General features: G+C 48.4%; 2 protein-coding genes across 2 annotated transcripts in view; one reads left to right on the plus strand and one right to left on the minus strand.

Moving 5' to 3' along the window:
* The first annotated feature begins 36 nt into the window (after positions 1-36).
* Positions 37-2,088, plus strand: LOC100764284. Its single transcript, XM_027413611.2, has 3 exons — positions 37-1,147; positions 1,389-1,560; positions 1,911-2,088. The coding sequence occupies exons 1-3, from the start codon at positions 647-649 to the stop codon at positions 2,039-2,041; spliced, it is 804 nt and encodes a 267-aa protein (XP_027269412.1). The 5' UTR covers positions 37-646; the 3' UTR covers positions 2,042-2,088.
* A 6,075-nt stretch (positions 2,089-8,163) lies between these two features.
* The window catches only part of Baiap2l1 (BAR/IMD domain containing adaptor protein 2 like 1), an 82,098-nt gene continuing 76,103 nt past the window's right edge, over positions 8,164-14,158 (minus strand). The window contains exons 13-14 of the mRNA XM_027413610.2: positions 10,300-10,337; positions 8,164-9,659 (exon numbers count right to left, since the gene is read on the minus strand). Of these exons, the coding sequence (XP_027269411.1) occupies positions 9,584-9,659; positions 10,300-10,337 (114 nt within the window). The 3' untranslated portion in view covers positions 8,164-9,583. The remainder of the gene's footprint in view (positions 9,660-10,299; positions 10,338-14,158) is intronic.

Consider the following 14,158-nt stretch of genomic DNA (forward strand, 5'->3'; position numbering starts at 1 on the left):
TGGAGCCATAGGGAAGTTAATGATTTTAGAAACTGACAGAAACTTTGTGAGGACTTTATGTAAGGCAAGAAATGCAGCCAGGCTCGCTTGCGGCAGGCTTTGAGAGTCAGTTTCCAAGTTAAGAAGACTTGGCCACTCTGATGCATGGGGCAGGGTTTCAGCCTTTGTCTGGGAGGAGGAAGTTCAAGTCTACAAGATGGAATTAAGAAACCCTTGTTTGGACTTAGACTTCATTTCAAAAGCGTGTTTCAGAGGCGCACAGTGGAGCCATAGGGAAGTTAATGATTTTAGAAACTCGAGAGTGGCTTTCACAGATGACTGAGGGTGGAAGACACTGGACCCTCGAGAGTAGTGAGGGCTGGTTAGATTCCTCATTCCAGGACCCAGGTGTGAACTCAGGCTGGCAAGTGGGTGGGCCATTGCCCGGCTGGCTTGGCTTTTGGAGCTGGTGGGAGGGGAGAGGGGCAGGGGTAGGGATTACCTGTTCCCTCCAACTGTAGATGGGCTCCCTGAGAGTTTATAGTCTTGCTGACTGCCTCCAGAGGGCAGTTCTCTGCAAGAGTTCTACTGAGGGGCTCAGGCACACCAGGTAGACAAGAGGGAGCACAGACTGGGAGGTAGTTCTGGTTTGTGAGCAAGGGAGTAAATGATACAGGGTCCCTCGTGCAGAGAGCCATTGGGAATAGTGGGGAGTGGAGGTGGGAAATGGGAAGCCTTCCCTTTGGTGTTGAGGTTAGTCCCTGGGGGCCTCAGAGCCCCAAGGATGGGGCAAATACTAGATGACCTCTCAAGTTTAAGGAGAGGTGTTAGGCTGGCTGGCAGGGAGGAAGGAGAATGGGGTAGAGTGGAGGGGCCTTTCCAGGATTTCGTGTCTGCTCTGTCCAGCCACCAGCTGGATGAGGAACTGGATCCAGACCCTGGTCCTACCACATGTGGCTTTTTTTCTCCATCAGTGGACAGGGGTGTTCCCATGAGACTCTTGGCCCATACCTCTGAACTTGGAGAAGGGGATTGGGATACTAGCATCAGGGCAGCAGGGCTCTACTGGAGCTGGAGGCTGGGAGTCAAGGCAGTCGGAACCCTAGAGCTGTGGAGTATCCAGCTGCAGACTGGGTCACTGTTGGGTCAAGAACACTTTCCCTGGGAGGTGAGTTGTGTTATTGTGCAGGCTGTGGCTTCTGCTCATGAGAATCTGGGACAAGGTCAGGCTGTGTCCGCTGCCCTCCCAGGAAGGTCTTGGGCTCTTGTGGGTGCTTCATTCTTTGGGAACTGGTAGCTGCTGCTGTGCTTCTGGGTGGAGGCATCCAGCACTAAGAAGCTGGGTTCTCTGAGGACAAATATAGGGGTGTCTGATCCTTAAAGTAGTAACTGCTCTTCCGTCTTCCCAGGCAGGCCACTTGTGTCCTGGCTGGGAGGAACAGGCTATTATGCACACCTGGAATCCCTGCAGGCTGTTCACAGTGCCCTCAGCTGCTAGCCCCTGGCTCCAAGGCTGGTTCCTTCCATTACAAAAGCAGGCATGCAGGATGTGGGGGTCCCTCTCCCAAGCAGGGGTGGGAGGTAAGTATAGTGGGCAGCACAGGAAGGGGTGGCCAGTTTTGCCTTGGTTTAGGGATAGTGTATGTGCTCCTGGAGTTGGGACAGAGATGTAAAGATTAGAGTCTGCCCCTGCCTAGCGTGTTAGGGTTTAGAGATAGGACACATCTCATGTGACCAAGCTTTCTCCCTTCCAGATGTAGCCTGCCAGGCCCTGTCCCTTCCCTCCCTAGTGGCTCGGCAGGAATTTGTCCAAGTCACACGTCTGTGATTCCCTCTGAGTGAGACTTGGCATAAGAGGCCGGTGTCACTTGTCACTTTGCCATTCTGTCTGAGTCGCAGTTAAATAGCCTGACTCCATCTTCCCTTTATAGACATTTGCAGGAAGATTCTCTCATCCCCAGTGGAGGAACCAGGCCCCTGCTGGGCTTCTTCCAGCTCTCCTCAAGGCTTTCCTGACCCACCTGCAGCAAGCAGTAAATCTACGAAGGTCCTGGGTCTCTGAGGCAGGCACCTTTCCACTGCAAGGGCTATGGGTTGTCCCTAGATGCAGGGCAGGTGAGCTGATGAGTGGTAGCACAGGTCACAGCTGGGATGTGCATGCACAGGGTGAGTGGCGTGGCTGTCAGTGCCAAGCCTGCCAGGCACAGGCTCAGGCTCCTCATGAGTGTTGGCTGGCTTGATCAGAGAGGCAGGAAGAAACCCAGGGGAGGGTGGAGTCTGAATGCAGCACTGTCATTGACTGGGCATTGTCATCCGGGCTGCTGAAATGAAATTCCTGTGGGTTGAGGTGGGTTTGGGTGCTATAGAGAACATGAGGTGGCAGCTTTGGGTTTCTATTGATGGGTGGCAGAAGGGCTGCTCTGCCCCATCTGTGATTGAGGAAGGAGGTGATGGAGCTGGCCGTGCCTGACAGGGTGGAGGCTGGTGTCCTGGCTGTGAGCAGGACAAGGCATGCTATCTGAGGGAGGCCCACTTTGTCTCCCAGTCCTGTCTGGGCCCTGCCAGCTCTGGTAGTGTGGGACAGTACAAATCTGAGTCTTGGGAGCCCAAGGGCACATAGGACTCTCTTTTCCCCACTGTGAACACTTGAGGCTATGCCTGACGGTTGGGCTTTTGAGACTTGTGCCCAGGTGGCAGGATATTTTCGGGGGAGATCCTGGTGAACTGCCCACGTCAGGGTGGTGCTCTCTGCCATGCAGTGATGCTTTTTGGAGACCAACCGTTGACTACTGGCTCTGTTGTGAACTCTCACTTCTGTCAGTACCTGGTGGAGGAACCCTTGCATCCCTTTCCTGGGGATGTTGTCTTTCCAGTTCTAGGAATGTTGCAAGTGGCTCGCAGGGCTGGATGGTGCCTCCGGGCTCCTGGTCTTGGGAGTAATATTTAAACTTCCTTCCGGAGGGCTGGGGCCAGACCCTGGGAGCCTGGCTGCCGTTGGATCCCTGCCACATTCCCACAGCTGTATGGCCTCAGGTGCAGCTCCACCTCATCCACCTGTCAGATGGGGCCAGGTTGTACCTATGGAGTGGAGTGCTGTAAGGACACAGGAGGGATCAGGATAGCCCTTTCTGGCTAGGCACTTGGCACATCCAGGATTGCATGTCTTCTACAGCTCAGAGCTCCCTCTCCCCTTGCTCTGTCCACTTCCCTCCTGTTACCACTCTATCTGGCAGATGTCAGGGTTGAGTGGCTGTATGTTTGCAGAGGCTCCAGTTAGGGGTTAAAGAAGTAAAGGCTTTCAGAGTTCTTTTCCTAATTCCCTGTGCTGTTTCCTCCCCTTGCTTTGTGACTGGTTAAGGGTTGGGGAGGGACCATCCAGGTGCTGCCAAGAGGCCTGGCTTTGGGTTCTGAGCCAATTGAAAGAGTTGAAACTTGTCCTGGTAGAGCTTTTTGGAGGTTGTAGAGGAAGAGAAGGGACAGGCAAGCTGGAAAGTGGCAGCTGTTCTCAGGCAGGGGCTTCACTTAGTGCTATGCCACCTCAGTAGTCTGTAGCATTTTGCTGAATATAGGTTGGCTTCTTGTGTTTCTGGAGTCAGATGTTGGCTTTTAGAACTGAAACTTTTGTCAATGTTCCCTTTGGGATCTGGGGCAGAACTGAAGTTAGAATGTTAGTGTTTTTTACAGCAGGACATGAATCTTCATGTTAAGTGGATATATTGAGACTATAAATAGGCTGGGCAGTGGTGCACACCTTTAATCCCAGCACTTGGGAGGCAGAGGCAGGTGGATCTCTGTAAGTTCGAGGCCAGCCTGGTCTACAGAGAGAGTCAGAGCTATGTAGAGAGCCTGTCTCAAAAAACAAGCAAACGACAAAACAAAGAGACTATAAATCACCTCATACGTTCAGGTCATGCTGCATCCAGGTTGGGCTTGCTCCAAATTTAGGAAAAATTGTGCTTCCAGAGCTTGGGCATTTGGAATTGATCTTGGGTCACGTGTTCCCTAGCTTACAGGTGAAGATACAGGACTGGAGGAGGTCTCTCTTCCCCATCCCTCTAGTCCATTGAAGCTTGTTTAGAACTTGGGTTCAAGTTGTTTTTGTGGGATGAGGATATGTGGGTCTCCAGTTATAGACTCATGGTTGCTGGCAATATCCAGCCCTCCTTAGGTGACATTCCCACATAGTGTGATTGAAAGAGCACCCTCACTTTTCCCTGAGGCATAGCTGAGCATCCCAGAGCATGTTGAGGAGAAGGCTCCTTAGGAAGCATGAAGTTCTCAGTACCACGTCTGGCACTTGTGACTGGAGTCAGCAGAGGGTGGCATTGCTTCCCAGCTCTGAGCCTCTGACAGAGAAAGTGTGGGGCTTGCAGGGACCCGAGGTATGTGAAGATTAATGTTTTAATTTGAGTTGTCCCAGTGCCTGGAGGCCCAATGAGTTGGCTGTGGCTCTCTGTTGCTCTCGAAGTTATGAGCATGCCTAAAGGGTTCAGAAGATAAGGGGCCTTGAGCCAAGACACTGGGCCTGGCTACTTCTGGTAATTGTGTATCAGGCAGTGCTCAGAGGAGTGACCTGCCATCCTAGGCTCCTACTTCTACAGCCGAGATGGTCTGCATGAAGCATTAAGAGGAAGGGACAGCAGGGATAGGGTATGCTGCTACTCCAGAAGGCTTACTCCAAAATACAGCAACAACCTACAAGCTGGGATACTCATGTGGATGAGATGGAGGGCAACATGGAGAGAGAGCCCATCCCAACCCCTTATACCATGGCATAATCTTACAGTGCCCAGCCACTGTCACCTTCTGGGCCTGCCCCTCCTTGGGAGTATTTGGCAGGTGCTCCTGTCTCTCTTCTTGGGTATTGAAGGTCTTGAGGCCCCTGGTTTCTTTCAAAGCTCCTGGTGACTCTATCAGAAAGCAGTATTTGCTTCCTGTGATCCAGTGCTCTTTTGTGGGACATAATCTTTCTTCTTTCCCTTCCTAACCTTTTGAAACAAGGTGTCATGTAGCCTAGGCTGGCCTCTAACATGCTGTGTAATTGAGGATGACCTTGGACTTCTGATCCTCCTGCCTTTACCTCCTGAGAGCTAGGATTACAGGTATACACCACTATACCCAATTTTTCATGGTATATCTTCCAACTGGAATATGCAGACCAGTGTTTCTTGGAATTTTACCAAGAGATTGGACAGTTTGTGAAGGTGCTAAGAGCAGGATGAAACCCAGATGGAAATGCCCTTAATGGATTAGGACCATATGGCCTACTGCCAGCCACTCTAGACATTTCTAGGTCCAGGGCCCTGCCCTCCTGTGCCTGGGGACAGCTGTTGTCTGAGGGCAGCTGCAACCTCAGGTAGTTTTCAGCTGAGGTTTTTTTCTTTTTCAAGCAGTTTCATCACTGGTTAGAGGGGGCCCTGCAGCTGGGGGAGGAGTCCTGCCCAGTCTGTGGGTAGGTTAAGAAAGTGTGGTGACCTTGTGGTAGTTAGAAAGGGACACTTTTGAAACGGACACTTTTGTAAGACTCATATGAGAGATAGGCCTTGGTGGCACTTATCTGTAATCCCAGAATATGTGAGGTAGAGGCAGGAGGGGTCAGAAGTTCAAGGTTATCCTTAGTTAAATAGGGAGTTTCAGAGATGTAGGGGAACCTGTAGCCAGCCCCTAAGCAGGCGTGGCTACAGGTTCCCCTACACAGAGACTCTGTTTTAATGTCCCCACACCCAATCACACAAACAGTAGCTTTGCTGACACAAATGCAGACAGGCATCTTGATTCATGCTGCCTTAGAATAGGGTCTGGTTTCCCCGTGGCCTGGCCTAGTCCACCAGCAGCAGTGTTACTAGCTCATAGGTGTTGGAAGCTCCCACAAGTGGGAGTAAGGTTGTTTCCCAAACCTGCCTGTCCTTACCTGTAGAGCTTGTCAGGGTTCAGGAACTGTGCAAAGTGCTCTGGGGCTTACTGTCTGCCGTGGGTTTCTTTCTGGCTGGCATGGAGTTTGCCTTGTCTTCTAAGCAGTTGAAAACCAGATTCCCAGGGTTTATTTGTCATGGCCCTAGGAAGTCCCAGAGCTGGAACCCTGCCCGCTATGCCTGGTGAAGCCCTTAATTTTGGCTCTCACCTGTTTGGTCTTTTGTATAAGCTGTCACTTTCCTGCTCTCTCCATGTGGTCTAAAGGATAGTTTGCAATATCTAAGAGCATGGGTAGGCATAAGAGGATGATGGGAGGGACCCCTCAGGCAAGCCTCTCTACCCCCTCACCCCTACCAGGAAATACAAAGGAAAGCCTACCCAGTGGGAACGGAGTAGGCAGGCTTAGCCAGGCAGCTTGTTGTCACTGTGATATACCAGATGAGCCCTCTGTCCTTTACACAGTAGCTCAGATGTCACCCAGACAGTGTCCCTTTAGCAGCCCCCTCTTCAGGGGCGCTCAGTTCCTTCTATGTGCACAGTTCCAGCAGCGTGCACTGCTTATGGGCTTGTCCCTGGAGCCCTGGACAGGGGTCCCTGTTGGGAGAAGCTTGTGGGAGTCTGTTTGGTAGAAGTGAGGCTAGAACTTCCCAGAGGAGCTTTTGGAGCTTTGCTTCCCACCTGTGGGACTTGAGATCTTGATCTACCCGTGTTGACAAAGACCTGAGGCTAATCTGGGTCACACAGGGAGAAAAGATCACCCACGACTGAGATGACATTAGGTTATTGGACCTGTTTTCATGCTTGATACAGACTTTTCATCATGTCCCTTTGTCTTTCTGTTCCAAATTATGCATGTTACAAAAGTAGACTTGCCCTTTTTTTCCCCAAAAGTATTTTGTGTGCATTGGTGTTTGGTGTTTTACCTGCATGTCTGTGTGAGGGTGTCTGTTCCCCTGGTACTGCAGTTACAGACAGTTGTTTACTGCCATGTGGGTACTGGGACTTGAGCTCAGGTTCTCTGGAGGAAGAGCCATCTTGCCAGCCCCCTAGACTTACAGCTGACTTGAGTCTTAACTTCACACCAAGCAATTGATCACCTTTAAAACACTTTTCCTTAGAGGCAGAAAAGAAACCTAAAACATTTCAGCACTGGAAAAACCCCCTGTGGCTCTGGGGACAGAGCACATGGCTATTCGGGACGCTCTGCTTCTGTTCCCAGAACAGCACTCTAGGAGTGTCATTTCTGGGGTGACTTGTTTTCCAGAGGTGTAGGAATTTTTATAGGATCATTTGCTTCACTCTTTTTTCTGTTGTGAATGAAGGCAGAAGTCAGAGGACAACTTCATGGAGTTGGTTCTCTCCTTCCACTCTGTGGGTTCTGGGGATTGAGGTCATCAGGTTTTTGAAGCAAGCGCCATCTACCAGCCCCAGCTCAACTCCTTTTTGTAAGACCAGGACCAATGGAAAGTTCTTGCCTTTATTTGTGTTAGGTGATACCTTTTAGCTGTGTTCTTTGAATTTGCCCAGGGTGCCCTCAGTGGCAGTTCACACTGGCTTCAGCCAGTTCAGTGTAGCCCAACCCTGGGCTGTTGCTGGTTTGTGTGCTGGTGCATGCCTCCGTGCCTGTTCCTTCAAGTCAGGCAGGAGTCCTATGTAGATGTGTGTGAGGGGGTGACTCACAGTAGGTGAGCTGATGTCCCATGGGTTGTCAGGCTTGGGGGTCCTAACTTGGCTGCCTCTCTCTGCAGGGTTGGTGTCCTGGAGTACTGCTTCACCTGCCTGGGCATCTTCTTGGCCATCGTCCTGTTTCCTTTTGGGTTCATCTGCTGCTTTGCATTGAGGAAGCGAAGATGCCCCAACTGTGGAGCAGTCTTTAGTTAAAGGGAACAACACCCGGTTTTCCTACATTCAGCTATCTTTTCTAATGTAAATGTTGTGTACAATAGTTTTCTTTGATTAAGCTTCAGGACTGTTTTGTAAAGTGTGGTGGGGATAGACTTGGCATTTGTGGGCTGACTCGCAGAGGTGGAAGGCAGCGAACTGCTCCCAAGGTTAAGGAGAATTCAAGAAAGCACTGCTTCTATTTTTTGCAGTCTTCAATTTGGGAATGGTGAGAAATACTGTTTTAAATAAATGAGATTCATACCATTGTGTAGCTTGTTCTGCTTGCCCAATGTTTTTACACACTGCGCCTCTGAAGTCTTGTCATGGGAAATGTCACATGTGCAAAGGCCATCTTCTAGTCCTTAGGTATCACTTAGGGCTCAGAACCTGTGTTTCAGATGCTCCTTTATTATCAACACGAAACAAATGGTAATAACCTTGGTGTTGGCAGAGCTGGGGCATGAGTCAAGGTAAGTGACCCTGTGAGGGAGCGCACACCACACCACAGACATCTCTGCATGTGAGTTCTCAGCACCACTCTCCTCCTCCACACATTGTTCTCGGTGAAAACACAGGGCTTCCCACCTTGACCTGCACTTATGTGTTGATAACAGGGACTGTGTTTGAAATGTGGCTCTTTCCCCATCAGGGCAGGATACCTGCCTAACATAGGGTGATAAAACAGGGCATGACACTGACTTTGTAATCTATGGAGGGTGTTGGCATGGGCAGGCCTGTACCAATTGCCCTTCATGGGGCCAGCAGGTTTTTCCTCCCATGTGAGCCTGGCACTGCTTGGCCCAGCTGGAAAGACTGAAGTTTCATGTACACAAACCCTGACCATTTTTCAGCTTAGGAAAAATGATTTCTCTGAGATTCAAGGAGCTGTGATAAGTAGCAAGTTTTATCAGTAGTGACTTGCCTGGATGAGGATTTTAATTATTCGTCATCCCAGAATAGGTCTAAATTTTGGGCAGGAAGGGACAGACTCTGATTCCTGGCTCAAGTCTCTGTGGCCTGAGCTGTTGCTTGTTTCAGCCAGAAGTCTTGAGTGTGGGACAGTGTTAGGCTGGAGTAATGCTCTGCCCACCATTTACAGGACAGTACCTCATTTAAAAATGGAGAAACTTGAACCTCAGATGTCACCAAGCTTTAGAGATGTACATGGACCCCTGCTGGTAACTTTGTAACACTGAACTCAGTAGCTCCTGGAGATATTTTACAAGTGCTATGAGGCTGGCAAACTATGTCTGTTGAGGTCGGAGTTATCCATCTTTGAGAGTGCCACATTAGTTAAAAAGGTTAAAATTGGGTCACTGAAAAAATTATATTTAATATAGTTTTCATAATTTATATTGCTTACTGTATAGGCATGCTCTGATGCAAACTTACATATTTTCTTTAGATGAGCATCATAATGCTTCTTAAGAGCACAGGCTTTATAAAATAAAAACTCTGGTCTTTTTGCATTCAGCTACAGGAAGCCAGGCACAAAAGCATAGATAAGACTTATCCCTTATTCTGGCTATTTCCTTAAAAAATTAAAAGAACTTGAACCCAATTTACTGCTTTTTGAATAGAAAAAATATTTCAAATGATTGATCTATTCACTAAGCTATTCATTTACCTTAAAGATAAAAATGTGTAAACCCAGCTCTGTTAAACTGAGAAAATAAATTGATTTGCTCAAGTGGGGTTCATTGAAATCAGGCATCCTCTGAAATTTCGATAGTGCCTGCACCCGTCCAGCAACATCGTCTTGCAGGTAAGACCTCAGGTAGAGGGACTAGCAGGATCCTTTCCACCTTCATCGAATGATTGGTGCTGATCGGTCATTTGTCACTGTTGGCCGGAGTTTCACAGTAGCAAAGGGGTTTTCTCCACTATAGGGGAGAACAGAAGAAAAAGTTGAACTACTGCTCCAGGACAGGAATTAGATGTTGTGTATGTATATGGGAGTGAATGCATGCAAGCGTGTGCTTGTCCACATGTGCAGGCCAAGTGTCATTGTTAGGTGTTTTCTGCCACATCCCACCTTATTTTGAGGCCGGAATTCAATGTTTCTATGGGCTGGCTGGCCATTGAGTGCCCAGAATCTGTCTTCGTCTATGGTGTCAGCAGTTACGGATGCATACTATGAGGTCCTGCTTTTTTTTGTGGGTGTTGGGGATTTGAACTCAGGTCCTTTTTATGCTTGTGCAGCAAGGATTTTACTCATTGAGCCATCTTCCCACTGCATTCAAATCCTGGACTGCTGTTCTGAACACACAGGTATCTGGCAGTTTACTATGCTGAGTTAGGGAGCAGGTCACACAAGAGGCTGCTTTAATCTGATGGAAGGAGCCCTGTGGGACAGGCCACCCTGTCATGGGTTAGAGTTGAACCATACTGCTCTCTCACTCTACATCCTACCCCTGGACTGTCTAAAGCTGGTGATGGTCGGGCCTCTGGAGGGTACAGCTGGCCACTTCCTTAGCAAAGCAGGCACCATTACACTGACTTTGTGCCCTGGGGTATACATACCTGAGGAATGGTGGCTTTGCAGTCCCGTTTGCATTACTCTGGAAAAGACAAAGATTATGGAAGGCTTAAAATTAGGACATTTTTATGAGACCCACAGGTAAACACATGTAAAGTTAAGCTGAAAGCCACCAGTGGAGCTGGAGACAGTTCAATGAATGATGCTGTTCTTGTAGAGGACCCGAGGTCAGTTCCCAGTCCCTATGTAAGCTCACACGTACCTGTAACTCCAGCTCCAGGGACCTAACTACTAGAACCTGCACTCACACAGACATGCTTACACACATACAGACTCTTTAAAGCTATTCATGTTTAAAAGCATCCCTTGATGTCACATTGAGACTGCTTTATGTCTAAATTATTTCAAAAGAATAAGCGGAGAATGCTTTAGACCTTTGAGGACCCTCTGTGTGTCAGAAGGTGGAGTCAAGAGGTGTCCTGAAGTGTGGCAGCAGAGCTCATGCAGATCAGCACAGAACATCCTCAATACTCACAGAAACTCAGATCTTACCAAGTTAAACCAAGCAACAGAGCCATGGCTTGGAAGGAAAACAGGTATGTTTCAGACCCAAACTATAGTGATATAGTGACTGTGGTCCATGCGTCCCCTGGTGCCCCTTCCACTGTGCCTTTGTTTTTGAACTAATAGTAACTCTGTTTGGGAGCCTGACGCTAACTCCTAGAACCAGCCATCTGGTGACCCTGGGTGGCTTGGTGGAACACTTAACCTAGCTTGTAGGTGGTTTAGGTTCAATCCCAGGGAAGGAGTGGGGGATTCTAAATTGAGGATCTGTCCAAATCTTGTGGGTGTGTGGCAGGTCACAGGTACCACCTCCCTCCAACACACCTCTAGACTGTTGGCTGGGGGACTGGTATGTCTGTACTTCCTCTCCAGAATCCTAAAAATCTTGCAGTCTCAGTCTTTCCTGTTGCTTCTCTAAGAGAGCCCTGGCAGAGCATCATCCAGTAGAGGGCAGTGGAGTATCGTCTTAAGCACCAGAGCTGTTTCAAGTGTCTTGAAAGCCTCTGAGGCGTCCCAGCAGTCTTGGGCACATGTATATTCAAAGCAAACAACTCACTTTCTAGTGTGAGTTCTGAAGCTAAAGTCCCAGGCCAGGACTCCTATAGTGCAGCATCTCTTGAATACTGCACAGAAATACCATCTCAACCAGAGGCAGGCTGCAGGCACGTGGGCTGTGACCTCAGCTCCTGGGCTCCCCAGGGGTCAGCACAGTCATCTAGTACAGAAGTCAGTGTATACTCATCACAAGCACAAAGTGACTGCCTGGCTTGGCACATCTTAATCAGGCTGAAGTGTTATAAAAGTGATTTCTTCCTGCAGGGCACTCAGCTTCCTTAGTGGGCCTCTGGACAAGTCACTTCTGATGTAGCTTCTTAGGATAGGGATGATTAAGAGCCGATTCATGATTTCTTTTTAAAGAACATCAGGAGGTCTGACCTGCCGATTGCCTGCTCAGATTGCTGGCATGATTGGACTGCCTAGAGCAGCAAGCCAGGCAACAGCCGAGTCTGGAAGGAGCCTCGTGGCGCCCAACAGTCAGACCAGAAGAGCAGCCTTGCAGCCCCAGGCTGCTTCACTTTCCCATTGGAATCCACTTCTGTTTTCCCCTGGACAAAACACTGGCCTATCCCATGTGGACAGCATCATGTCCTCAACTGGAAACCAGAAAGCTCCTGCTGTCATCCCTCCTAAAGCCACCAGTTCAGTGGCATCTTAAGGCGCTGGGATGCCTTAAGGCACTCAGCACACACAGTCAGAGAAACAAGCACAGCAAATACTTGAAGGTGAAAGTAAAGTGTGTCCATGTGGCCACCAACATCAACGGACTCTGGACAGGCCTCTTGTAGCCCCAAGTAGAAACGCCCAAAAGCAGAATAGCACTTAGATCCATTTTGTCCCTGTGAGACCTCCTTGCCAGGACTTGGGGACTCTGACCTTGGAGGAGAAACAGTAACCATGTGGGACATGCATAAGGGAGCTAACAATGTTGCTTCTTGATCTGTTGCTGATTCAACAATTGCTTCAAGAAAATTTTAAGACCAGATGTGGCATCCAACACCCCATATGCCCAACTCTTGGAAAGCTAAGACAGCGGAGTCTGAAGCCACCATGGGCCACATAGTGAGACCATATCCCAATTCCCCCATCCACTCCCAAAAAAGATTTAAGGATATAGTTCAGTCGGTAGAGTATTTGTCTAGCATGCTCTAGGGCCTGGGTTCCATTACCAGAACTGTATAAACGGGCCATGGTGGCACCAAGTTGTAATCTCAGAGATGGGGGGATGGAGGTAAGAGGACTAGAAATTCAAGATCATTCTTGGCTACACAGAAAGTTTTAGGCTAGTGTGGGCTATATAACCCTGTTTCTTAAAAATGAAAAAATTGTATACTCTGTTATTCTTGTGTGTTCATGCACACATGTGTCATCCTTTAGTCAAGTGTTTACCTGAAAACCAAGCAAAGGCAATTCCTTGACCTGAGGTGGTCCCGTGTGACTGCTTTCAGTGATGTGAAAGTGACACATTCAATAGAAAACTACAGTGAGTTTGGGTTGTAGTCTTCCTGGGTTGGGGATGCATGATACAGTCCTTTCCTGTAGGTTGCTAGAGGGAGTGCTGAGCACAGCCTCAGACACTCTGTAGTATGCTGCCTCACTAAGCTAGGATGTGCCATAGGTTAGGTGATGAGGTGTGACATACCACCACAGCAAAAATCCAGGAACACAGGGAGTTTTCTGGGAGCTTCTCCCAAACCAAAACTGGCTATTGCACTTGCTGCTTAGTTATCCTCTTTGAAGCAGCACTATTCTGTTGCAAGGGCCATTTGCTTCTCCTGTCTAATGGAAGTACAGTGTCAGTGGAAGATTGGCAGTTCTCTCTAGTTTGCATAGGATCTTGAAATATTTCAAGAGGTATCTGTTCTTTCTGTGAATGGTAAAAGCGCAATATAAATCCATCATCTAACCTTACCCTGTAATTGTGAATCCCTTTGCATTTATGTAGTGGTCACTGTTCATCTTCTCTGTTTTAAGGTAAGAACATCTTTGGTGGGATTGGGGAATAGGAGACTCTCAAGTATTTCCATCTAATTGCCTTTTTAAGAAAACAATTTTTGAGACAGGGTCACATGTAGCCCAGGCTGGCCATAACCTTGAACTCCTTATCCTCTGCCTCCACCTCCTCTGAGTGCTGGGATTACAGTTGTGCACCACAGTGCTGGGGATGGAACCCACAGCTTTATTTAGGCTAAGCAAGAACTCTAACAACTGAGCTACATCCCCATTATGTTCTGGTGACTTTTGACTAGCTGGTATTTTCCATTATCCTCTGGATCAGAAAGGCAATCCTGCATCATATCACATCCTTGGTAAACAGCAGAGAAGGCAGTGGAATGTGTCTTATCAGTCAGAGCTCCCAGCTCTCTTCCCCTCCTTGTGCTGATAAACATTGCTAGAGACTTTTCAGTAAATTCGTCAATTCACTGCAGACCTAGGAAGTGGCTGCCATTCTTTTGTGCACCCCTTTTTTCTCCATTTCCCATGGTCCTGTTACCCATTTCACCCTTGTATCCAGCTCACAGCAGGGTCCAGGAGCAGTGGCTCAATTGGTTGTAGCAGGAGAAAGCTATGATTCCACCATGTGTGGGTGTCAGGAAGTAAAAATATCTGTCATCCATCCATGTATCTATCTATCTACATTTATTTAAATCTGTATCAAAATAAATATGATTGAATGTTAATCATATCCTAGAAATAGAAGCATAATTGCTTTTTGTGTGTGTGTCAGTGTGGTGCTACTACCCAAGTCCTCCACCACAAAGCTATACTCCTAGCCCAAAG

The sequence above is a fragment of the Cricetulus griseus genome, chromosome 4 (genome assembly GCF_003668045.3).
Source record: "Cricetulus griseus strain 17A/GY chromosome 4, alternate assembly CriGri-PICRH-1.0, whole genome shotgun sequence".
Classification (NCBI taxonomy): domain Eukaryota; kingdom Metazoa; phylum Chordata; class Mammalia; order Rodentia; family Cricetidae; genus Cricetulus; species Cricetulus griseus.

Bases quoted from the DNA above. Each gene is read 5' to 3' on its own strand.
- LOC100764284 (XM_027413611.2), top strand. From the start codon at position 647: ATGATACAGGGTCCCTCGTGCAGAGAGCCATTGGGAATAGTGGGGAGT. The intron at 1,148-1,388 runs GTGAGTTGTGTT...CCGTCTTCCCAG, and splicing joins AAGAACACTTTCCCTGGGAG to GCAGGCCACTTGTGTCCTGG. The intron at 1,561-1,910 runs GTAAGTATAGTG...TTCCCTTTATAG, and splicing joins CTCCCAAGCAGGGGTGGGAG to ACATTTGCAGGAAGATTCTC.